This window comes from Suricata suricatta, chromosome 3 (assembly GCF_006229205.1).
Source record: "Suricata suricatta isolate VVHF042 chromosome 3, meerkat_22Aug2017_6uvM2_HiC, whole genome shotgun sequence".
Taxonomy (NCBI): Eukaryota; Metazoa; Chordata; class Mammalia; order Carnivora; family Herpestidae; genus Suricata; species Suricata suricatta.
The window spans coordinates 173,969,280-173,991,837 of record NC_043702.1 but is presented as its reverse complement, the minus strand read 5'-3'; the positions used below and the strand labels follow the sequence as shown (position 1 = coordinate 173,991,837).

The following is a 22,558-nucleotide window of genomic DNA, read 5'->3' as shown; positions in this document are numbered from 1 at the left end:
GCTGCGCCACGGGGGCCACGGAGCCCCGGCGTGGGAGCTGGCGGGGGGGCAGGGCCCCTTCCCCGGACCCACTCGCCTCGAGGGCTGGACCCAGCGCTGCGCGGTGGCCGCCTGCCATCCATCCTGCGCCCGCCCTCCTGTCCACGCCCCGCGAGCCTCGATTATTGGTGGAATTAGCACCGGGCTTCTTGTCGGCAGTTGCTAATTAAGATCATTAATAAACGCGATTATCGATGCCGCAGCCGCCAGCATCCCCTCCCGCACCCCCGGCAAGGCGCGGGCTGCGGGCGGCTTCTGCCCGCCTCCATCTTGGGCTCCGCGTCCCCACCGCCCGGCCTGGCCCTGGGCCTGCCAGGCAAGCGTCAGGGGGCCCAGAGGCTCGGGGGGTGGCCGGGCCTCCCTGAGAAGTGGGGGGCAGCCTTCACCCCAGGGCGCCCAGAACTGGAACACGGAGGCCACCGTGTTGCGGCGGGGGGGGGGGGAAGCTGTGTGAGCCACGTGACCCCAGTATCTTTCTTCCCCAGAACATTCGGTGGGTGTGGCCTGGGATGGAGGCAGGCCTCCAGCGAGCTCGGATGTGCACCTGCCTGGCGTCCCAGCGACCCACGCCCATGTCCCTAAGCCAGCGGGCGTAGGATTTGCACGCCTCCTCCTGTGGCCGGGCACCCTTTCAGGGAGACAGGGAGACACTGCAAGCGGGAGGCCGTGTTCACAGAGACTGAGCGCCCATAAGTAGACACAGTCATCTCTTCCGGGGGATCCTCCCGCGCCCTCCAGCCTGCGTGCCCTGTAGGCCCCGCCCCACCCGCTTTTACACGTCAGCCCTCACAGTGTGTCTTAAGGAGCTGTCTGTCTGCTCCCCCCCACCCAGGCCGGACCGTGGGCCGCCGGAGGACAGCACCTGCGTGGCGCTTACGGCACATCTTCCTGCCTCAGTGTCTGCCCGGACCTCTAGCGTCCGGCCACCAGAGCGGGACTGACCCACACGGGGACAGGACGGCCTGCTGAGCCCTAAGCCAGCGCTCCGGGCAGGTGGAACGTGGCCCGCAGGCAGGGCTGGGTGCCCCTCCGCCCCAGCCTGGCCTCAGCACCCCTCCCCGTCCACTTAGGCCCCGAGAAGTGGCCGGAGGCACTCCACAAGAGCTGGGGGAGGACCCCTCCCCCACACACCTGCCTCCCTCATTCTTCCCCACTAGGACTTCAATGTCTTGACTTTTTCCTACAGCTTTTGAAGGAAGGATCCACCAAGACTTCAGTCTGCCCCGACTCAGAAGAAAAGAGGAAAAAGAAAGTCCTGAAAACAAAACCCCTACAACAACCTTAAAGTAGGAGAGATTGGCTGGAAGGCTTTTAATCCCTTAATCCCTCTCAGATGGGCCTTGAGACGCTAATGATTTTCCTAATTATTCCCTCCCATTTTCCCATCACTCTGTAAGGGCTTTCGAGAGGAGTGAAATTCCGAGTGGGGGGGTGTGATGAATGGCAGGCCCCCCTCCCCCAAATGGAGCCCAGAGTCCAGGCGGCTGGAGAGGTGGGGGAAGGGCCAGGACTGCTCCAGCTGGGGGGCTCCCCTTGCCACTGAGGCTTTCGAGGCAGCTTGGGACAATGGGGCCCTCGAGTAGGGTTGCCTAGAGGGCCAGGTGTGGGGCTGGGGTCCCCTCCGTGTGAATGGCCCATTATCCTGCCTACACATGGGAGTTGAGGGTCTCTTTATGTCCCCTAGGAAAGGCCCCTCCGGGTGATAATCGCCCTGGGAGGGAGGTGGAGGTGGTGATAAGGGTCTGGAAAGGGGACCAAGCCTCTTCAGAGAACAGTGGCCATTCAGGCCTTGGGCCTCCTTGCCTCCAGCAGCCTGGGATCCTGTGGCCCAGGCACAGGGGATGGGGTGAGAGGCAGATCAGCATACACGGCCAAGCTTGGGCTCAGCCCCGTCCCCATCCCAGGGGAGTTCTCTTTAGTTCCCAACCCCCACCTGGTCTTGGGGGCCCTGGGCCTCACCACCTCCACCAGGTCGCCAGTGTCTCTGGGGCCGGGCCCCGGGTCTGCTGTGTTGTTAGACTTTTGTGGAACACACACAGGGGTATTCATCCACTCCTACCAACTCCCTGTGGGGTAAAGGATCAGCCCCATTTCACAGATGGCAAAACTGAGGTTCAGAGCAGTTAGGAGACTCACGAAATGTCACACAGCCAGTTACCGAGACGTGAGTAGAGGCCGCCCGTCCGCACACGGCAGCAATCCGTCTGCCTGGCAGCACCTCCCCAGGGACCACCAGCTTCCTCCCGGTCTGTCTGTCCCTTCTGTCCGCGTCCAGGCGCAAACCGCACCCTCTGTCAAAGGAGAGGTGTGGGATTTGTGGAAAACAACATCGGTGAGCCTGCCATGGGAGGCGGGGTGGGGGCAGGGAGGCTGCGGCCCAGGGAACTGGGTGACGGAGTCGGGGGCTCACTACCCCGTCCTGGTCAGTGTCGCGTCTATTTACGATTTTTTGCAAGAAACCGTTGAACAAAACCTTGCCTTCCCTAAGCACCTTATTGGATCCTAAGCCCTGCCCGTCCTGTCCTCTTTCCCTCTTCTGTTTGTCTGGATCACTCGTGACCAGCGGACAGTGGCTGTGTTTCACTTACTCATTTGGGTTCTTGTCAGTGTCCCACGTCCGCCTCAGAGGTCGGGGTGCTGGGGTGTGCGCACCCCACTCAGCACGCCCCAGCCAAGGCTCCGGTGATGACCTGACCTGTCAGCTCTGGTCTCCGGCCTGTGGGTCCTTCGGCACCTGGAGCCACAGCCAGAGGGCCCTCCTGGCGCCCCCAACCCTGGGTGGAGCCCCCAAGGGTCCCATTAATGCGTTCACGTCCCACTTTGCTGGGCCTTTGGTCTGTGGGCCCGGGAGTGTGCGGGGCCATTTCCACAGGCCTTGTCACCCCCGGCCGGAGGGCCGAGGAGCCCTGGCTGCAGGCCCGGGGGTCTTGCGGGCCCCCCACCCGATAACCGTCAGACCAGCCACCACTTCCGAGCCGGGCTTGTGGCCAAGCACCCGAAGGCCTCACCACGGCCACTCCCCCCGCGGCTCCGGCAAATCGCTACCGTTCGTAGCCCCGTGTCCCCGAGGAGAAGGACGCTCAGGCCCCACTGCCAGACCCCCTGGCTCCTCAGCGCGGCGGTCGGGGGGAGGACCTGGCCCGGATGGGGCGCAGATGCACAGAGCGGGCAAGCGGGCACACAGCAGATTGGCAGACCCAGCAAGAGTCCCTCGGGCACGACGGGGGCGGACAGCGTGCCCTCAGTCAGGGGGCGACCAGGCCACACTGGCCCCTCGCGGGGACGGATGCCGCCTCAGGGGGCTTCCACGGCTCGCCCGTGTGCCGACAGTCTGCTTCTGCTCTCGGGCCGGGGCCTGAAAGGGCCTGGGCAGAGTGTGGGCACACGGACCCCGACGGCCTGGAGGGGAGGGGAGAAGGTCCAGGCAGAGACAGGAGGGGCTGCAGTCCCGCTCTTTCCATCCAGGTGAGGGGCCTGGGCTTTGCTCATGCTCTGGCCTCTGGGGGGAAACACTGTCCTTCCACTTGAGGCGCCCGGGCGGCTCAGTTGGTTAAGAGTCAGACTCCTGATTGTGGCTCAGGTCACGATCTCGAGGTTCATGAGTTCGAGCCCCATGTCTGGCTCTGCGTCAGCACAGAGCCTGCTTGGGATTCTGTCTCTCCTCTCTCTGCCCCTCCCCTGCTTGTGCTCTCTCTCTCTCTCTCTCTCTCTCTCAAAATAAATAAACTTTAAAAAAAGATGCAATAATATTTTAAATTAAAATGGTTTCTGAATAACGTCTTCCCTACACTTTGCGGGCCCGGCGTAGAGTACGAAGCCCCCTCGTGCCTCAGTGTCCACCCCCAGGCCCCTTCCCGGGGGCAGCTCGCGTCCCGCTGCTTGGGGACCCCCCCCAGAGCCGCTCCCCGTGAACATGAACAGCCGCCCCTCTGCAGGCCGCACCTGTAGTTCCTAAGTGTGTGTTGGGCGCCATCACCCCTGAGCTGAGGGGCGCCCGGGGCGGCGGGGCAGGAAGTCTTCTCAGAGGGCCAGGAAAGGAGCCGAGGGGCGGCGGGAACAGGATGTGCAAAGGCTTAGCGGTGTGAGGCCAGGTTTCTCGTGTGGTTTTTGTAGGAGGGGCTGGGCCCCCCAAACCGGGGTGCAGGGCTGCAACCTGCACAACTGGACCCTCGGCCCCGGGCCTCTCAGAGTCTAGAGAGGCTTTGCCCATCTGTCCCTTCCTGGAAAGGGTGGGTGTGAGGGAGCTGCTCCTGGTCAGCGAGGCCCCCCTGCTCTGGGGGCGCAGAAGGCTTTGCTGTGGTTGTCAGGATTACGAACGTGTATGAAGTGTTTTGTACGGTGCCTGACCCAGAGTCCCCCTCGCCATGGCGGTGTTAGGGGCCCCTCTCTGGCAGGACCTCAGCACCCTCTTTGCACTTTTCTGGCCTAAAACCCTTCTCCAGCCTCGGACCCCATTAGGCACTTTCTCTTGGGTCCTCAGGGAGCCTGTGTGGTGGGACCCCCCCCCCCCCGGACTGGGGTGTTGAGGTAAGGCCCCACCCCCGCCTCTTCCCGCCCTCCCCCTCCGCAAAAAGCCCACCCCCGCTCATTAGAGCCCAGCCAGGGCTGAAGCCAGCGGACAGCGGCAATTGGGCAATTAGATCGTTAGCACCAGCCCCAACCCACCTGCTCATCGGCAAACGCATTTTAATTGTAATCCCTTAATCCCCCTCAGATGGCTAGCGGGACTGGCTCTAGGGGCTTTTGCCCCACCAGCCCCTTCCCTCCCCCTCTTCCCCCAATTAAGGGGTCCTGGAGGCAGAGAGCGCCTTTCCCAGGCCTGGGAGCTGCAACACTGCCCCTACCTCCCTCTCTCTGACAAGTGGCCCCAGATGGCCGTCGCCCACCTGAAGCTCCCATAGATGTGGCTGAACCCCCCGGGGTGTGTGCCTGCTGACAGGGGCCCCCTCTTGCCCTGGGAAGAACCCCCCCACCCCCCGCGCCTGGCCCCGGCCCTTTCACAATGATGTCCACTTTTGGGTCAACCCGCCCATGTCCCTGTGTCCAGGCAGGTGGGCCCTGACGGGACGCCTCTCTGTGGCAGCCCCCGAGTGGCCTCCAGCTGCCTTCCAGCCTCCTGCCCACACGGGCCCTGGCACCCTCAGCCACAGAGGGGCGGCCTCTCTCCCCGAGCTTTGAGCAGGGCAGAGACAGGAGGAGGGACGGGATGACCCAGCATGTGGCCCTGACTGAAGCCCAGCCTGGATGAAGGTCTTTCCTGGGAAAGTTCTGTCACTAATTGACTTGCAAATGCCTTGTTTGTCCCCAGATTCATAATTAGTGCTAAGGATTTCTAGGGCCCCATCCTGAAGGGGCTGTTCTGGAGCGGCTCTCCCCTCTATGAGGTCGGCCGGGCTGGGGGTGGGCAGCGCTGGGCACCGGTGCCCAGCTGCCGCCGGGCGTTCCCACGGCTCTGGTGCCAGCGTGTGAAAGGGGAGGTGCGGGAGGCGCGGGCCCGGGGCACCCCGCCATCCTTGGGCCGGGCCCAGGGCCAAGGGCCCGAGGCTCCAGGAAATGACAGAGCTGGGGAGTGGGCAGTGGGGGTGGGCACGGCTGGCACCCCCAGGAAGGGGAGCCCAGCCGGTGCTGGGGGGCGCATTGGCGGAGCCTCCGGCAAGAAAGGGGCCTCTCTTCCCTGCTGCTTCCCCACAAAGGCCTTGGCTACACCACTGGATGTGGGGGGCCGGGGGCCATCGGAGGAAGAGGAGAGGTCTTTCTCAAAGACACCCCCTCTCCAGGCCTCTGCACCCTCAGGAAAGAGCCCTGGGTCCAGGCCCAGCTTGGAGTTGGATCTGCTCAGTGAGGATGGCAACCCTCCCGAACTCTCTGGCCTCAGTTTCCCCCACTGGGTTATTCCTGCAGTCTTTCCTCGGCCTGCTGTCTCCTTCCTGGTATCTGCCCTCAGCTACCCCCACCAGCGCCCCCTCCCCCACAGGCCCTCTCTGGTCCTGAGACCCAGCCAGCACCCCTGGGCCAGGCACAGCCCCCTCTCCCCAGCACTTTCCCTTCCCCCCAGGCAGGAGGGGCTATCCCTTCTGCCTGGAAGGAGAAGGAAGGTTCGGGGCTGCGGCCACCTGCCACCGAGCTGGACAGGCCAGGGCCCTGCCTGCCATTTGCAAACGGGGCGTCCTGGGCGTGCGCGTCAGCCTGCCGGGCCTCCCTGTCTATGAAAGGCCCACAGGGTGACGGCCAGGACCCCAGGAGACCTAGCGGACCTGGGCATGGAGCAGATCCTCAGTCCAGGCCCTTTTCGTTCCTGCCTGCTCGCAGCTTCTGTCAGTCTGCTGGGTTCTGTCGCGGCTCGCCCCCATCTTTTTGACCCGGCTCTTCCCGCCAGCCCTCTGCATTCCCAGGTCCCTCGCCAGCTCTTTCCCACCCGGCACATTTTCCTCGGGTAAGTCCTTCCCGAAGTCTAACCTTCTGCGGCAGGTTGCCTCTCCCCTCAGCCGGCCTCTTCCCAGGCTGCCCTGCAGCTGGGGCCCTGAGGAAGGGGGTGGGCTGGGCTCTATGGTAACCCTGAGAAGAGAATGCCCTTTCTCCTTATCTGCATACAGACGGCCTCATCTGCATACAGACAGGCCTCATCTGCATACGCTCGGTGGGACTCTGGGAGCACATTCCAAAGTGTCCCGCCTGGACCCTCCCACCCCAGTGCTGGCATCTCGGGTGAGGGAGGGCCCCTACCCCCTCTGCCCCTGTCTGGATCTGGGTCTTTCAGTTTCCAAAAGGCAGCCCACCCACGGGCGGCTCCTCCCGCACCTGCCCTTCTTTCCTGTGCGCAGAGCACAGCCTGCAGGTTCAGTGCCAGCCTGGCCTTCACCCAAATCTCCTTTCCAGGCCCGAGGCCACTGGTGGGGGCAGAGGGCTGGCTCCGGCTCAGGCTGCCTCTCCCCCCTCCCAGGGTCCCCAACACCCCAAGGGTGAGGAGACTGTGAAGATTGGTGCTCATGCTGGAACCAGGCAGATCACGCTGACCCCAGGCCAGACCCTGTCTCTATTCACCCCTGCTCTCCAGAGGCTGACCTGGGAGTGGGGCGTGGGGGTCCTTGCGAGGCCCGGCAGCATGGAGGGTCTCAAAGGGAGGGCTGGGAACCTCAGAGGCGTTAACCAGGCCTGGGGAGCCCAAGCCCAGGGTCTTAAAGAAGCCACACCATGATACAAATGGAGATGCCTCTTCCTGCCGTATCCTGGGCCTCGGTCAGCCCCCTGAGACCCTGTCCTGGCCGGAGGCCCTGGTGCTCTTTGGCTCCTTGGTGCGCGGGTGCAGGGAGCCTGGAAGTCTCCGACTTGCCCCCTGTGCCGGGGACCCCAGGCGTGGCCCTTCTCCTCCCTGTAAAACGGAGAGCTGGACTTGGCGGGGTCCAGGCGCCCAGCCAGCGTCCTGCCTGCAACTTCGGCAGATGCCAGGCTCCCCCAAGGTTCACCTTGACCTCCGGCTAGGAGTCCGGGTCTAGGGAGCTAGCCACGCTGTGGTCAGTGTGTAAAGGGACAGGCTGGGGGAGTTGTAGACTTATGTGCTTTGATGCATGCGGAGCATCTCAGGGAGGACCCGGGACCAGCAGTTGCTTCTGGGGACAGGAGGTGAGTGGCTGGGGCGGGGGCGGGAGAGAGACTCGCTTCCCTTCTGTGCTGCTGAAAGTGTGCCCAGCTCTCCACCTGAAGCCGTTTTATTTAGACAAGTTCCAGGTTTGGGGGCGCCTGCATGACTCAGTCGGTTAAGCAGCTGACTCTGGATTTCGGCTCAGATTGTGATCTCACGGTCTGTGAGTCTGAGCCCCACACAGGACTGTGCTGGCAGCATGGAGCCTGCTTGGGATTCTCTCTCTCCCCCTCTGTCTCTGTCCTTCTCCCCCAAAATAAATAAATAAACTTAAAAAAATCCCAGGTTTCAAACTATGATTATGGGAGCTGTTGGCAGCATCGGGCCATCACGCTGGGACGGGACTGACCAGAGCCCGGCTGCCACCGCCAGGACCCTTGGGACGGATTCGGGGAAGGAGCTGAGGAGGGCCTCACCCCCACCGCCGCCCCTTCTGCTGCAGCAGGGCTCCTTGCTGGGGAGCGCTCCCCTCCCAGCCCTGCCCAGGCACATCACCACTGCCAGGACTGGTTCAGCATTCAGGCGTCTTTATTAGATATGAGAATGGACCGCCGTGTCAGAGGAGCCCCAGCCCGGCGGCACCGGGACTGGGACGGGTCCGGGGTGGAAGCCGGGGCCACGGCTGGCCCAGGTGGCTCCAGGGGCAACAGGCTTGCCCAGTCAACCTGCTAGAGTTTGGCCTCCTCTTTGAGTCAATTCAGGAGGGCTTCTCAGAGGGAACCCATGCCAGCTGGGTGAAACAGGTCCTTCTTTTTGGTCTGCAAAGAAAAAAGTGTCAAGGATGAAAGAGGTTCTCTTTGGACAGAGACCTTTGCAGGAGGCAGAGGACAGAATCCCAGGGAGAGCATCCAGCGGGGGCTCCCCCTCCCCCAGAAAGGAGCTCGGCGCAGGGCCACCATGGGCCTCAGGATGCAGACCCCCAGCAGGGAGAGTAAGGGCCCAGGGGCCTCGTCACCAGGAGGGGACCACGCTTCCCTTGGCCAGGGACCAGCCCGGGAAAGTCTGGGTGGTTTCTGCAGCCACGGTGGCCTCACCCCAGCCCCGGCCTCACCCCCAAGGACGGCCTCAGCAGCCTCCAGCTTCCCACCCGAGGCCCCGCCCCTCCCTCACTGCCGGAGCCACAGGGAGGAAGGCCGTCTCTGCAGGGGACCCCACAGGTCCCCATCTGAAGCCTAACTTACCAGCCCCGTGACTCCAGGTGACTCACGCCTCCTTCGTGGGGACACGCAGCTTTGAAAGTCGGGGACAGATGACTCCAGGTCTGTCAGCAGATTGTGGCTAAGAAAAGGCTCGCATGAGCTGGTGGGTGTGGGATCGAGGTCAGCTCCCTTCTTCCCGGGATGGGGGGGCCTAGGAGCCTCGGCACCTGGAAGCGAAGAGTGCGAGTGGGGGCCGCACGGGGATCTGCGTTAGGAGCACCACCATGGCCACAGTGTCCCCTCCTCCCTGCCCCGGCAGGAGCCACAGGAGCCAGCAGCGCCCGGAGTCCCTACGAGTCACCCCATCTGACTTCTCCAAGGGCTTTAAAATCTGGAGAGACTCTCCGGAAGAGGAGGGGATCTGAGCCCCTCCGCTGCCCACCTCCGCCTCCGCTCAGACCAGAGGGTGCAGCCTCACCTCCCTGCCGGCCCTACCTCCATCCTCGCCGCCCCGCCCCTAAACACGTTTACGGGCCTCCAACCTGGACTTCGCAGTAGCTTGGAGGGGTGTGGATGGGGGTCTGCTTTACCCATCGTACTGGTGGCTCCCCAAAGGGAAAGACTTGGTCTCCTCAAGACCTCTGACCACCCCCCCCCCCGCCATCATCCTGACCAGGGCTGGCTCCCAGAGGCCCTGAGGTGTGCCGGCCACTCCTCAGCTCCCCGGCTGAGTGCCCCCTGCCTTCCCCTCCCCTGCTCAGTGTCCCATTCCTTGTCCCAGATCCTCAGGCCATCTGGGAACCCCGCAGCCCCAGGCGGGCTGGATTTGGGGGACGGCAGGAGAGAAGGTGTGTGTGGGGACCTGGGCAGGGACGGGGGTGGGGGGGTGAAGCTCAGAGCAGGCCCCCCCTGCAGTGGGGGAGGAGGAGTCCAGATGGGGCAGTGTCTGCCTGCTCCGCCCTCCGAGCCCAGACTCGGTAGCCAGCATCTCCTAGCAACAGTACAGGAGCAGGGGGCTGGGAAGGGGGGCTGGGAAGCAATGATATCATAAATTATCCCCAGCCCCTCCCTGCCAGCCTACCCTGCCTCCGTGGAGAATGGCCTCCTTTCTCTCTCCACCTGCCCCTCCTTGGAGGTACCCTCAGCAAAGCTGGCCCCTGCTCCGTGCCCCTTGGAGGTGCCCCGCTAGGTCAAGGTGACCATTCCCTGCCTTCTGCTGGAGCTCCGGAGGGAGGGAATTCTCACCGCCTCAGGATCTCTCAGGGACCCTGTCGGAGCCTCTCCAGTGGCCGGAGCACGGAGCCTGCCCTCGGAGGGGACTCCTCTCTGCCAAGGGCCTGAGAGACCGTCCCTTTCCAATGGCCTCTGGCTCTTTTCTCTTTGGGTGGGGATGGGGGCAAGGAAGAGGAATTTCAAAGCATTTTGTGACACTGACTCCCCTTTTCTAAACAAGATTTTATTTATTTATTTATTACTATTATTATTTTATTGGACATAGACTCCACACTGATGTGGGGCTTGAACTCATGACCCTGAGATCAAGAGTCACATGCTCTACCGACTGGGTCAGCCAGATGCCCCTCTAAACTAGAGATTGCAGACTTGTGTCCCCAGGTCTTTAAGGGCCACTAGGACCCCACGAAGCTACCCATGTGTGTTTCCCTAGGCCAGCTTCTTGGAGTCCGAGAACCCAATACGGTGCCTAAAGCAGGTGGCAGTCGGTCCCCGTTAGCCACATCAAGCCCAGGGCCAGAGAACTGGTGCTTCAGCAGAGCGGGCCTCCAAGGCAGAATAAGCAAGATGATGGTGTTTCCTGGTTGGAGAGAGGAAAGGTCTGTCATAGAAATGAGAAACTGGGTGCGGACCTTTCAAACTGTTGGCATGAGTGCGCTCTCGGCCAGATTAACACACGAGGCGCATTCAGCACAGAGCCGGACACATAGCTGGCCTCCGTCGTGGCTTTTTTATTGGACGGCTGGCTGGAAGGGGTACATCTCCGGAGACCTGTGTCCCATCCCCCAGGAGTCCCATGGGAAGATCAGATAGGAGGCAGCCAGCACCCTGAGCACAAGATGGCAGCCAATTGCTATGGCAACAGCAGCAGGAGGAGCCCGGTTGGCTGTGGGGGCAGCACTGGGAAGCCAGCTGGTGCCAGATGGACAAACCCGGCAGAAGGCAGCCCTGGCCGGGTAAGGCTCATGCCCCAGTGCCCAGGGCTCTCCCTCCATATGCCAGCCTCGGCCTGGCCCTTCCCTGCAGACCTAGAGGCTCCCCTGCCATCAGTAGGGGGCGATGCCCAGACCATCCTTCCTCCGAGCTCTTGCTTATTTGACAAGGAATGACTGCTTCAAGACAATAGCCCCTGTTGCTCAAAGTCTCCAGGCCGCAGGCCGAGGGACCTCAGTCAGTCTGTCTGTAGCCCACTCCTGACAACGCTGATGGCCTGAGATCGGCCCGAGAGAGAGTCCTGGGCGCGCCGGGGCTCCGGGAACCACTTTGAGCTCACTCACTGGAGGCCACAGCATCCGGCGGCGCTGCCCCTGGAGAATGCGGAGACGAGGGCTGAGGGGAGCAAGCCGGGCGGGGGTGCTGCGGGGGCACCTCACCCACCCTCCCAGGGCTGCTGGACAGCTCTGCTCGGCCCTTCGGGAGGCTCTTCCTGAGAAGCACGTGCACCCGGACGCTTGCCGGCTCAGGGCCACAAGAGCTCCAGCCCCGCTTCTCAGACAGGCCTTCGTCACGGACCGCAGGAGCCCTTCCCGGCACCCGCCTCCCGGGGATCCGTGCCCTCATTGCTAAGCCGTGGAAGCCCTCCCAACTGCCCCCACCCCAATGGCGCCTCTGACTCCGTGTCCCTCTGGAATCAGCACTGGCCACCTGCACATAGCCTTACCCTCATTCACACCCACCCAACTGATCCCTCAGGGTGACCGTGGAAGGAAGTTAGGAGGCAAAGACAGTGAGTGACTTGCCTGAGGTCACCTAGCAAGTGGGCGGGGAGCCAGGGCTTGTGTCCCGACCAGCCTGTCCATTTCAGGGTTAACAGCCAAAACCGCCTTCATGTCGTCCATCCTGTGGACGGAGCCCTGCCACCAAGCCTGTGAGCAGCGTGCGGGCTGCCCCGGCCCGCTGTCATTCTGCTCCCGGCGCCCAACCCCAAGCATCGATTACAAGGAACAGTGCGCGCGACAAGGCGCTGGGGGCAGGGGGAGGCCGGTCCACACGGCTGGTGAACAGCCTGCGGCTCTCAGGTCAGGCACGGAGAGAAACCTCCCCCGGGGAGGCTGAGACAAGGCATGGAGTCTAAGGCCGTCTCGGCCTCTTTTCTGGCCCTGGCTTCTCCCCACCATCCCCGAGTGGGGAGCACTGTGCAGGAGCTGGGGAGCAGCATGCAAGGGCGGGAAGGGAGGCCAGAGGGGCCGGGCCGGGTGGGCAGTTACAGCACGGAAGAGGCGGGCAGCCTGTGGGGCCTGACCGGACCGTGGAGAGGAGCCTGTCCCGGGAAGGCGAGGCCCCGGCCAGGTCTCAGCTTCCCCCTTTCCCCCAGATCTGTTAAAAGCCTGAGGCTACCCCTCAGCCCTCCCCTCCTCCAACTCCCCCCTCCACCCGCCCCTAGCGGGGCCCTAGGAGCTAAACCCCCTCACCTGACCAGGCCACTCCCTCTGCACAGAGAAGCCTTTGTGCAGAGGCTGGGCCTGGGGGAGGGGCGGGGCCGGCAGGAGCCCCTCAGACGCCTCTCCAGCCTCGCACCACCTCCTCCAGGAAGGATCCCCCAGACTGATCGTGCGCATCCCCTCTCCCAGGGACTTTCCAGGGCTGAGCCCCGGCTCTGCCCTTCAGCCCCCAGCTGCCCGAGGGTCGCCCATGCTGCTCCGGGAGAGCTTCCACAGGCCCACCCCTGTGCAAGCGGGCACACCTGTGGACAGCGGGGTGAGTCTGGGGGAGGGGCAGAGGCCCTCCTGGGGGGCTCTCGGGCCTCTAGGCCGGTCCCTCATTTGCAGAACTAAGCAGGAGCCGGAGAAGCGTCTGAGTGGGCACTGGGCTGAGCAGGCAGCTGGGACGCTGTGTCCTTGTCCCTCCTGGGAGGAGCCGGCTGCTTGCCACCCTGCCCCGCCCCCCCCACCCTGTGCCCTGCATCTCTGAGGCTGTCAGCTAAGCACCCCATCAAATCCAGCCTCCCTGCTGGGGCACATGAAGCTCTCAGTAACCAACATCAGCCTCTGTGCCCACCTCCTCCCGGCAGAGTCCCTGTGACAACAGCCCCGCCCCTAGCCCTAAACCTTCCTCCTTCCCTTCCCATCAGCTGGCCCCTCTCCACCGCTCACTTTCTCAGACCTTGGACTTGACAACCCCCTGCTCACCTGTCAACTTTACCACTTGTCCCTTGCCCCTCCCGGAGGCCTTCCCTACCTGCCCGGCCCCAAGCTCCCCAGAGCCTGGCTCAGGCCTTCAGGACAAGTCTTCCCAGTGTCCTGTGATCCCTGTCTTCCCCGCCAGAGTGCTGGCTCCTCGCAGCAGCCCCGTACCCCAGCGTCGCCCTCACCCGGCGGGACTCAGCACATGCCTGCTGGTGGAATGGGCTATGGAAGCAGGGGCTAAGGGGAAGGAAGGTGTGGGTGTGAGAGGCCCAGCCCCAGAAGAAGTGATGGTCCTCATGTGAGTGATGCGGAGGGGGAGGGTCTGCTCCTGGTGTGACCCAGTGTGACCTGAGGGCCCAGCAGTTTGGTGACACCACAGGTGGAGGGGGCAGAAGGCTGAGCCAGTGAGTGCCAGGACCTGTGCCACGTCTGGGCAATTTTGGAGGGATGCCAGCTTCTGGGCCACCAGGAAAGCCAAAAGCACCGGAGTGCTCCCAGCCGCCGTGCTGCTCGGGCCAGGGCAGCACCCAAGCAGGGGCACCCCTCTGGCCTCTGCCCCCGGGAGCTAAGAGCAGGAGCACCCAGAGCAGGGAGGGGACAAATCTGGGGTTCAGAGAGGCCAGGACTAGGGAAGCGGGCAGGCTTCTAGAAGTCTAGAACCCACGATGGCTGATGTGATGCACGCAGCGGGACCGCGGAACCCTGGGGAGCACTCACAAGTGAAGACCTGGAGGCCTGAGAGAGCAGAACCCAGGACGCATGAGCAAGGGTGTACCAGGAGAGCCAGAGGCCACAGGAGAAGGCAGGACCAGGGCCTCCAGGGCACATTCTGTAGAGGTCACCTGGGCAGAGGCAGGGGTGGGTGTGGGTCCGAGGCGGGGCTGTGGGTGGTCTTCGGGGCACAGCTTCTCATGATGACAGGCGGGGCTGCCAGGCTGAGCAGGGAGACCAGGAGCTTCGCCTCCAGCACAGCAGCCCCGAGGCCCCAGCGAGGCCCTCAAACTGGCAGACGGCCCCGCCCCCTCCTCCTGCTGAAACTCCCAGTTCTGACCACCTCCCCATCTTTGTGCGTCACCTACAGTCCGTCAGCTCCTCCGTCAAGTCCTCTGACTGCCGGGTGCTCCGGGTCGGGAGGCCTCCCCAGCCCTGCTCCCACGCCAGGCTCTCCTCTGGGGGTGCTGTGCCTCGTCCCTCCCGCCTTCCCTCCTCTCTCCCCAGGTCCGCCAGCAGGAAGGCTCATCCATGCTCCTTCCTGGGTTCCTGGGGCTCAGGCCCCACCATGACCATCCACCTGTCAGGGGCCGCCATCTCAGGGGCGCCAGCTGCCTAACATGGCGGCCGCGCTCTCCTCGCTTCCGTTCCCACAGCGTTGCCTCCTACCCCTGCCTCTCTCTTTCTGAAGCCCGAGTCCAACAAGGTGGGGGGCCAGGCTGGGGAGCCAAGGCCGGAGGAAGCAAGACAAAAAGGGACAGAAGAGCCGGCCCCTTGGCATCTCTCTCTGGCATCCGAGTCCAGCTCAGGGAGGGACGGCAGGAGGGAAGAAAGAAAGTAGTGTGAGTTGTTATTTCTGTCCCCTTCCTGCCGCCTCCCCCCACACACTTTGATGAAAACAAAATCTCTCCCCTTTTCTCTCTTCTCCAACCCCCTCCCCTTTTTTCCTGGCTTCTACCAAGAGCCTCCTGGAATGCAAATGAGCTGTATTATGCAAATATATGCAAATCAGGCTTAACGAGCGGAAGGAGGGGGCAGAATGCCTAATGAGTAATGGCGGAGGGTGCAGATGGAGGGTGGCAGGAATGACCCCCTCCTCTTCTCCGGTTCCCACAGCCTGGAGGTCGGCGGGGGTAGCACGGTGTCCCTCGCTTCTGGGAAAGAGCTGAAGGTCAAGACCCCATTGCTTCAACTGAGAAGGCGGAGGATAACCTGGGCTGTAGGTGAGGACAGGAGAGCTCGAGGGTAGAGAGGGTTAAGTACAAGGGACTCCTACTCCCTCGCACAACCTTCCCAGAGGCTCTGGTGCGCCAGCCTCCCTGCCTGTGTGGCTCCAGTGCTGAAAAGAGGTTGACGCTCATGCATGCCAAGGCTTGTGATTCAGAAACGAGGATTCCCAAGGGAAGATTCCCAACCAGACCCAGGTTCTTCCTGGGGGTGGGGGTGAAAGCTGTCTCTCTTTGTGCTTTGGAAGGTGGGGGTTGGGGTGGTTGCCATAGCAACATAGCATGGAACACCCACCTCCCCAACATCCAGCCCCAGAGGACCTAAGAATTGGGGGGGGATAATAGATTGACACCCCCTGATGCCCCCACCACCTGGCACTGCCAGCCGGAGATGGCGGCATCACATCCTAGAGAGAATGGCCCCTTTGTTTCTGAGCTCCCGGTGTTGGAGGAGCAGGCCTGGGCACACAGAAGGGCCTTTCCCAGGCCCCGGTCCAGTTTGCGTGACTCTTGCTGGCCTCTGGAGACTCCTTGTGGCCATCCCCTGGCCTCTGTGCCCTGGCAGATGGCCGCCCCCTTTCTCCCGTGGGCTTGCCAGCTACTGCTAGGTGTGCCTTCCCTGTGCTTCTTTCCAAGGCCTCCCTGCAAACCCCTGACCCAGCGCACAGTTGCTCCCACCTCTTCCTGGCTGTGTGGACACCTCACATGCCCAGACACGCGTTCTGTCCCTTTCCGTGCGAGGACAACCTGTGAGCCGTCCTGCCAGTGTTAGGCCTGCTCCACCCGCGTCAGGCAGGGAGCTCCTGCGGGACATGTCAGACACAGCTGGCAGGGCCCGGCTGGACCTCCGGGGTTGCCTCTTGGCATTTCCAGCACCCAGGTGGGGTCCTTGGGCATAACTCTATCCACTCTGTAAAACGAGGGATAGAAGGCAAAGGCTCCTTCTAGCTCTGCCTGATGGTACATGAGCTTAGGGCACATCCTTCCCGAAATCTAACTCTCAACCTTCCCGCAGCTGCAGCAGAACCCCAGCCCCACACCGTTCGGTTCAGACTCCCCAAAGAGGACAAACCCAGTTTCCTGAAGATGGAATGCCAACTGCCCTCGGACATTTCCTCTTCCTGAGACTCCACGGCTGCCTGCAAACAGTCCCCACAGATTACAAAATCTAGAGACAGAGAGAAGACCCCCTCCTAACCCTTCCAAAGGGGGGCTGAGAGCCATGGATCTACTCACCGCCCGGGAGCTGTCCGTGGTGCTGGACACGGCTCTGGCCCAGGAGAGCAGGAAAGCGGGCGGGAGGGTGACAAGCACCCACCCGCCCCAGGTGAGAAGCTAAAGGGAAGAGAAGAAGCAGAAACATTGGGAAACAGTAAGCAAGGGGGCAGATGCCCCTTGAGGAATGTTTCTCCTCTGGGGAGACATCCCAATTGCCAATGCTACTTTGGGAGGGAGGAGCCCAAGAGGCACTGCAACTCTGAACCTCACACCCCTTCATCCCTAATGACTTAGGAGTCATAGATTAACGCAGTCTCCATCTGGATCCTATTTGGAAATCCACAGGGAGATACAACCATAGTTCCTGCTCTTGGGGAAGAGCTCAGGTCGCGGTAGTTCACAGGGGGCAGAGCTCTAAATTCCATCCTACATTCTAAGGTTCCTACAAGGAGTTTAGAAATAAGGATGAGAGAGATGCACAAGCAAAGACACACAATCTGCTCAATAGTATTAGAACCATCGAGAGCTCGAGAGGAAAGGTGGGGAAGCTAGGAAAGAGCCTGTGTGTGCCTGTGTGTGTGTGCACGTGTGTGTACGTCTGTCTGCTGCCCCCTCCCCCGCCCCGGGGGCAGAGAGCTAAGCCTACATCAGTGGTTCTTAACCCGAGCTGTGCATTCTAAACACTGAGAGAACTTTTCAATGATACCGATGTCTAGGCCTCGTTCCCAGATACTCTGATTTCACTGGCCCAGGGCTGGACCCCAACATCAGTATTTCTTTTAAATGCTCCCCAGATGGTTTCAGTGCATAACCAAGTGAGAACCACTGGCCTGGAAGAAAGCACATGAGAAAAAGTACAGGGGTTCAGCCTGATGAGCTCCAGGAAGAGGCAAGGCCAGGGCCCCTGAAGAGGAAAGGAATAAATAGGGAAGGAAAGCATCTCCTGGGAACTCCTGGGGGCCCTGGGCCCGATCTGGACTGGAGACCCACTCAGGTGTTGGGCTTCTCTCTTTCGTGTTGCAGAAGCTCAAATCATCCAATGAGATGAGCCGTCTCCCCATCCCAGTCCCTTGTGCAGAGACAGGGCATGGGCGCAGGGCCCCTGAGGGCGTGCTGCTCCCCTTCACCCAGAAGGTCCCCAGGGAGGCAGCTGTAGAAGGTAAACAGCAACAATGGTCTCTTTCAGTGTCCAGATTCCAACCCTTCAGTCCAATTAGCAGACACAGCAAACAGCAATTCAGCTGCCTTCAGCCGCTGTCATAACAAACTCAGAGCAGCCTTAATGGGGGGATTAGGGCGGGAGGAGGGGGTGTCCCTCTGAGCCTTGGGAGAGCCTGGGTGGCAACGAAGGGCTCCCCTTTCTCTCCCATCTGAATATGCACCTGCACACCTTGACCTTCCATAACCCTGCTTCTTGTTTTCCTCAAGGCTCCAAGAATGTTTTTCATGGTTTATGTCTACTCTTTCCCTCCAATGATTTTAAAGCATGAACCTGAATTCATTTTTCCTGTAGGGAAGCTGGCACCCTGCCTCTGGCTGAGCCAGCGCCGTAACCCCTAGTGGTCTCTGAGGCCTCGCTAGCAAAGGAAGGGAGGTGGGAAGGTCAGTCTGTCCCCAGAGCACTGGGGTGGGAAGGTGGTGAAGAAATAAATACCAGAATATTCCAATTCCCAAACCTTGGGAATTGCAACCTTCAAGAAGGACTTCCAGACCCGGCAGGCCCCGGGCGGGCCTGGGCTTCTCAGGGGGGGTTACTAGCCTTGGGAACTGACTTAGCAGCTGGGGGAAGGGAGGGGGCTGGGAGGCAGGAGGAAAGAAAACACACTTCTTAAAGTTGCTCCGTGCTGAAGAGCAGACTGTACGCAGGTAGGAAGATCCCTCTTTAGTTGGTTAGTCCTACGCATTACCTAACTGGTCTTTAAATTTAATAAACTGTGTTTTCAGTCCTTCTGGAAACTTAGTGGAATATACTTGGAGGCATCATTTCCCTACGCCACATTTCTCTACCTCCAGAACTCGGTTTACCAACTGCAAGAACTCGGCCAGTAGGCGGTAAGGTCCGTGAGGAACAGAAAACACAAAGACCCTCTGCCCTGGTGGACTCCAGCCTCTTAAAAGGCTTGTCGAGGCCGTTCCTCCTCCCCCTACGCTTCAGCCTCTGCTCCCCAGGTCCCCAGGGGCCCCTCCTCAACTCCAAAGCTGGAAAACCAGGAACTTCGTCAAGTTTAAATGATGTGAAATCCTCAGGTGAGAACATAGCTAGCTGCCCCGTTTGGACTCGGAGATCAGCCAGATGCTTTCAAATCCTTGTTCCGAACTGTGGCCTTGAACCCTTCTGTGCCCCGAGAATTCCTCGCAAGCGCATCGTACCGCGTCACAAGATCTTTTACGTAGAGTCCCTTATTTGCTCCATGTAACAATCCTGAGCGCACACCTCCTTCTCCCCACTACAGGAGCATCCCACTGAGGCTCAGAGATGTCACAGCTGGTGAGTGATGCGGAGACACAGGCCCCGCTCCAGTCACACACGCTCTTTCCTGTCCCTCCCCAGGCTTGCTGATGGCGATGATGCTTATGACTGGAGAGACCCAAGTGAGGGTGTGAGTGATGACGTGAAACCCGAGTCAGATATTTGGGAGAAGACTGACTTTCCACCCCGCAACTCAAATTCAATAGGATGGCATTGGAATAAGGAGGAGACGGAAATGGGTAAAGGAAACTGCCTAGAACTTGGTTTCCAGTAGGAAAGGGTGGATGTTGCAAGATCTGAAGAATATAACTAAACACTCGTGGACACAGAGAGAAGTGTGTCCCAGTAGGAGATTTGCTAACTGGGAACCGGTGAGGCTCTTGTGAGTCCCCTTCAAGCCAGCCCCCTGCACCTGGCTCCATCAGTGCTCCCAGGGGTTCAGCGGGAGGAGGTGCTGTCTGCTGTAAAGGTTGGGGGAGGCGAGCAGGACTCAGTGGTGTCACGGAGACGTCCCCATTTGGCAAAGCCTCCCAGATCCCAGACTCTCTGCTCCTTGCGTGGACTCAAACCTCTGTGCGGCCGGGCATCCCGGGCCTGACAGCCAAGCCTCCTGCCCACGGGGATCACACACACCCAGCCTCACAGCATGTCACGGGGTCCCACCCTCATGAGCAGACACGGCCCCCAGCACAGCCGCCGACCACTGTCCCGCAGCCCTGCCCACACACCCACGCACACCGCCCCATGTCCACATGAGGCACCACACGCTCACCCCCACGTCCCCTCCCTGGAGGAGGCACTTGTTCTGTAGGGTGTAAGCCCTCCGCCCACCAGCCTCCTCAGGCCTCTGTCCTCCTTGTGCTAATGGGGCCCAAAGATAATATAAACCCACTGTGGTTAGAAAAGAAATCGAAGTCTTATGTGAATGAGTCTCAGCAGATCCCAAACACGCGTTTCCAACCAGCTGCATAAAGAGTTAAAAAAAAAAAACACCTCTTTCTCAACGTTGCTCCTCCTCCTCGGTCACAACCTGGCCTGAGGCTCTCTTCTTTCTCTTCTCATCTCTCCCGGGCTGGGCTGTCCCTTACCCCCTCCCTCTCTTCTGACTCTTCCCCACCTTACCTTCTAGTTCTTCCCCTGGGGCTCGACTACGGAGACATTAGCAATGGACTGGGGTCTCTGGTTCCTCATCTGTAAAATGGGGTTAGCGACAGCTACGTTATGGTGTCTGAGGATCAAAGAGAGGCTCATAGACAGAGGCTGTTACCAGGTATGGCGTGGTGGTAGGGATTCTCCGTTCGGGTCTGAACCTGCTCTTTCTCCCTAATCCTGTTTCCACCGCCTGCCCCCCACACACCAAATTCCAAACAGCTGAAAAAACCAGAGGTGATAATCTCTCCTTCCTCCAAACCTCGGGAAGGAAGGAAGCCCGTGCCCCACGCTCCCGGAAGCCGGTTTTGGTTTGGATTCCCCAACATTTCTCCCGCCTAACATATAATTGAATCACAATCGTCTAGCTATCAGTTCCTGGAGGAAACTGTAAATTTCCACGGGGAACTGGAGTCAGTACAGGGTCCTTTTGTCCGGGTGTCCCGCGTCCTGGGAGGCCAGGTGGGGAGGGGGGCGACGGGACAGGGGACACCTGCGGCGAGGCCGCTTCCAGTTCATTCTGTTCCCTTCTCCCCTAACCGCGTCGCTCTGGACTCTCCTCGCAGCTGCACCAAAACACTTCTGCTTAAAATATTTAGGTCAGGCCGGATAAATGGATTCTTTTAGGAAAGGCCCTGATTAATCTCTCTAATTCTTTGCTTTCTCTGGGCAGCATAAATACTAAGCTACAAATTCCTTTGTGTTTGAGCTCCTTGAAGCTATTTGCTCCCGGAGATGATTTCTAAGAGGTCAGGATGGGGTGGGAAGTGGGGTGTCCTGAAAGACCCCAGTGCAACCCACTTATTTGGTCAGCGAAGACAACGCTGGCATGCGAAGCTTTTCAAGACACCAGACTCAGGTCCTGGGTCGGAAAGAGAAAAGAACATGGGGAACAAGGGGGCTGCGCCTCCGGGTCCACCTCCCCTTGTCTCCACCGCCTCCCGTTCTCAGCTCCCAGCCCAGCTGTGTAGACCCATGTGGCTTCGAGGAACCCATATAAGCAAAGACCCTGCTCTCTCCTCTTCTCCTGGAGAGGAGGCGGGGGCGGACCCCCCCAAAGCCTCCCACCCCAGCCGGAGCTGTGGATAGCCAGCGCCCACAGGAGAGGCCTGGGCCCTGAGCCCGAGGCACTGTCCCAAATAACGCTGCAACCAGATTTCCACAGATCCCTCCCTGGGAGGGCCTGCCCCGCGGGGACCCACGCCGCGGCCTGCAGGGGGAGGCCCCAGCCCCAGTGGCCACCCGCCCCTTTCTTGCCTTTACCCTGGAGCACCTGGCGAACATGAGATGGGGCGGTGCCTCCGCGCGGCCCAGGGTTGGGGTGCGGTCCTGAGGCCCCGGCCGCCGGTTCCTCCTCTCGCCCGCGCGGCCCCGGGGTCCGCGCGCCCCCAGCCCCTCGTTTAGGCCTCCCCCGCCCGCCCATGCGGCCAGCTTTCCCGGGGCCGTCTGCGCAGTGCATGGGGTTATTTTTACTTTCGGTTATCTAGCTTTATGAAGACTCCACACCACTCATACAGCTAGATAACCAAAGATAACAACCAACCCCGCCTCCTGGCTGCTGCCGCCGCCTCTTCCACGCAGCCTCCCAGCCGCCGCCGCTGCCGCCGCCGCCGCCCGGCGCCCGCCGGTGGAGGTAGGAGAGGGCAGAGGGGTGGAGGTGGGGGCGGAGAGAGACACGGAGCCCGAGACGGAAAGGGACCCCGAATACAGGACACACACACCACAGACAACGGAAAGGGCGCGGGAAGGACGCGGCGCCCGGCGGCGTGGAGGCCCAGGGGTCGCCCCCGGGCCCCGAGGCTTCGCACGTCCGGGTGCCCGCTGCCCGTCCGAGCCGGAGGCGGGAGTTCGCGGCTCGTTCCGCAGGAAGAGGGGCTCGCGGGCTTTCGCGCCACCCGGGGAGACCGCAGGGACCGCGGCGGAGGCCGCCGCCAGCCCTCGGGGTCCCCGCCGCCCTCCTTCGGAGGCTGCAGGGCGCGCCCCACAGCCCAAGGCTCTGCTGGGAGCCGCGGGGACCCCCGCTCACCAAGGGCTCGCCCTTCCCCCGCCCGCTGAAATGGGGGGCGAGCAGCGAATCGTGGGGGAGACCCAGGCAGCGTCCCGGCAGAGAACCGGAAATCCCGGCAGCGGGGAGGCAGGCAGGCTGGGGCGGGGTGGGCGCCCCAGAGCCTCCCCAGCGCGCCTCGGGGAGAGGAGGAAAGGGCAGAGACCCCGCCCGGGAGGGGTTCCGGCAGAGCACCCACGAGATGGGGCCGGCAGTGCACGTGAGCGGAGCCCCAAGGCCCCACTGGACCCCCTGCGAAATGGCTTTGTACAAGAAGGTTTACAAAACCCCAAGGCTGTGAAAATGGCCTGGGGCCCGAGGCGGGAGGTGCCCTGGGTTTGGCAGGGATTCCGATCGAGGACGGGAACTGTCACGGAGGTCCCGGCAGGCAGCCCGGAGGAGGGTGTGGGGCTCGCCGGCCCCTCGGGGCGGACGCGCAGGCACGCTGGACGCTGGCGCTCGCCCACCTGCTGCCCCGAGCCGGCCCGGCCACTTACGTGGAGCCCAGGGCGCACATCGTGCTCTCCCGCGCCGTCCTCCCGGCGCGTTCCCGCCACGGAGAGCC

The 22,558-nt window shown here is 61.7% G+C and overlaps 1 protein-coding gene and 1 long non-coding RNA gene across 26 annotated transcripts in view; one reads left to right on the top strand and one right to left on the bottom strand.

The window, feature by feature from the left end:
- Positions 1 to 8,185: 8,185 nt before the first annotated feature.
- Positions 8,186 to 22,558, bottom strand: part of LOC115288558 — a 21,899-nt gene continuing 7,526 nt past the window's right edge. For 2 of the 22 annotated variants that reach the window (XR_003907076.1, XR_003907085.1), the window contains 4 exons: positions 16,349 to 16,447; positions 16,185 to 16,251; positions 8,860 to 11,903; positions 8,186 to 8,436 (listed from right to left, as the gene is read on the bottom strand). Coding sequence is in view for 2 of the 22 variants with exons in the window: in XM_029935969.1 (XP_029791829.1) it covers positions 8,389 to 8,436; positions 8,860 to 9,044; positions 10,466 to 10,630; positions 16,185 to 16,251; positions 16,349 to 16,447 (564 nt within the window). In the remaining 20 variants the exon portion in view is untranslated. The other 20 variants (XR_003907077.1, XR_003907093.1, XR_003907079.1 and 17 more) reach the window with 20 other exon arrangements.
- Positions 19,880 to 22,558, top strand: part of LOC115288560 — a 9,010-nt gene continuing 6,331 nt past the window's right edge. Inside the window, exon 1 of one of the 4 annotated variants that reach the window (XR_003907095.1) lies at positions 19,880 to 20,070. This is a non-coding gene — a long non-coding RNA (uncharacterized LOC115288560). Of the gene's footprint in view, positions 20,071 to 21,551; positions 21,583 to 22,558 lie in introns of those variants that run through there. The other 3 variants (XR_003907097.1, XR_003907098.1, XR_003907096.1) reach the window with 3 other exon arrangements.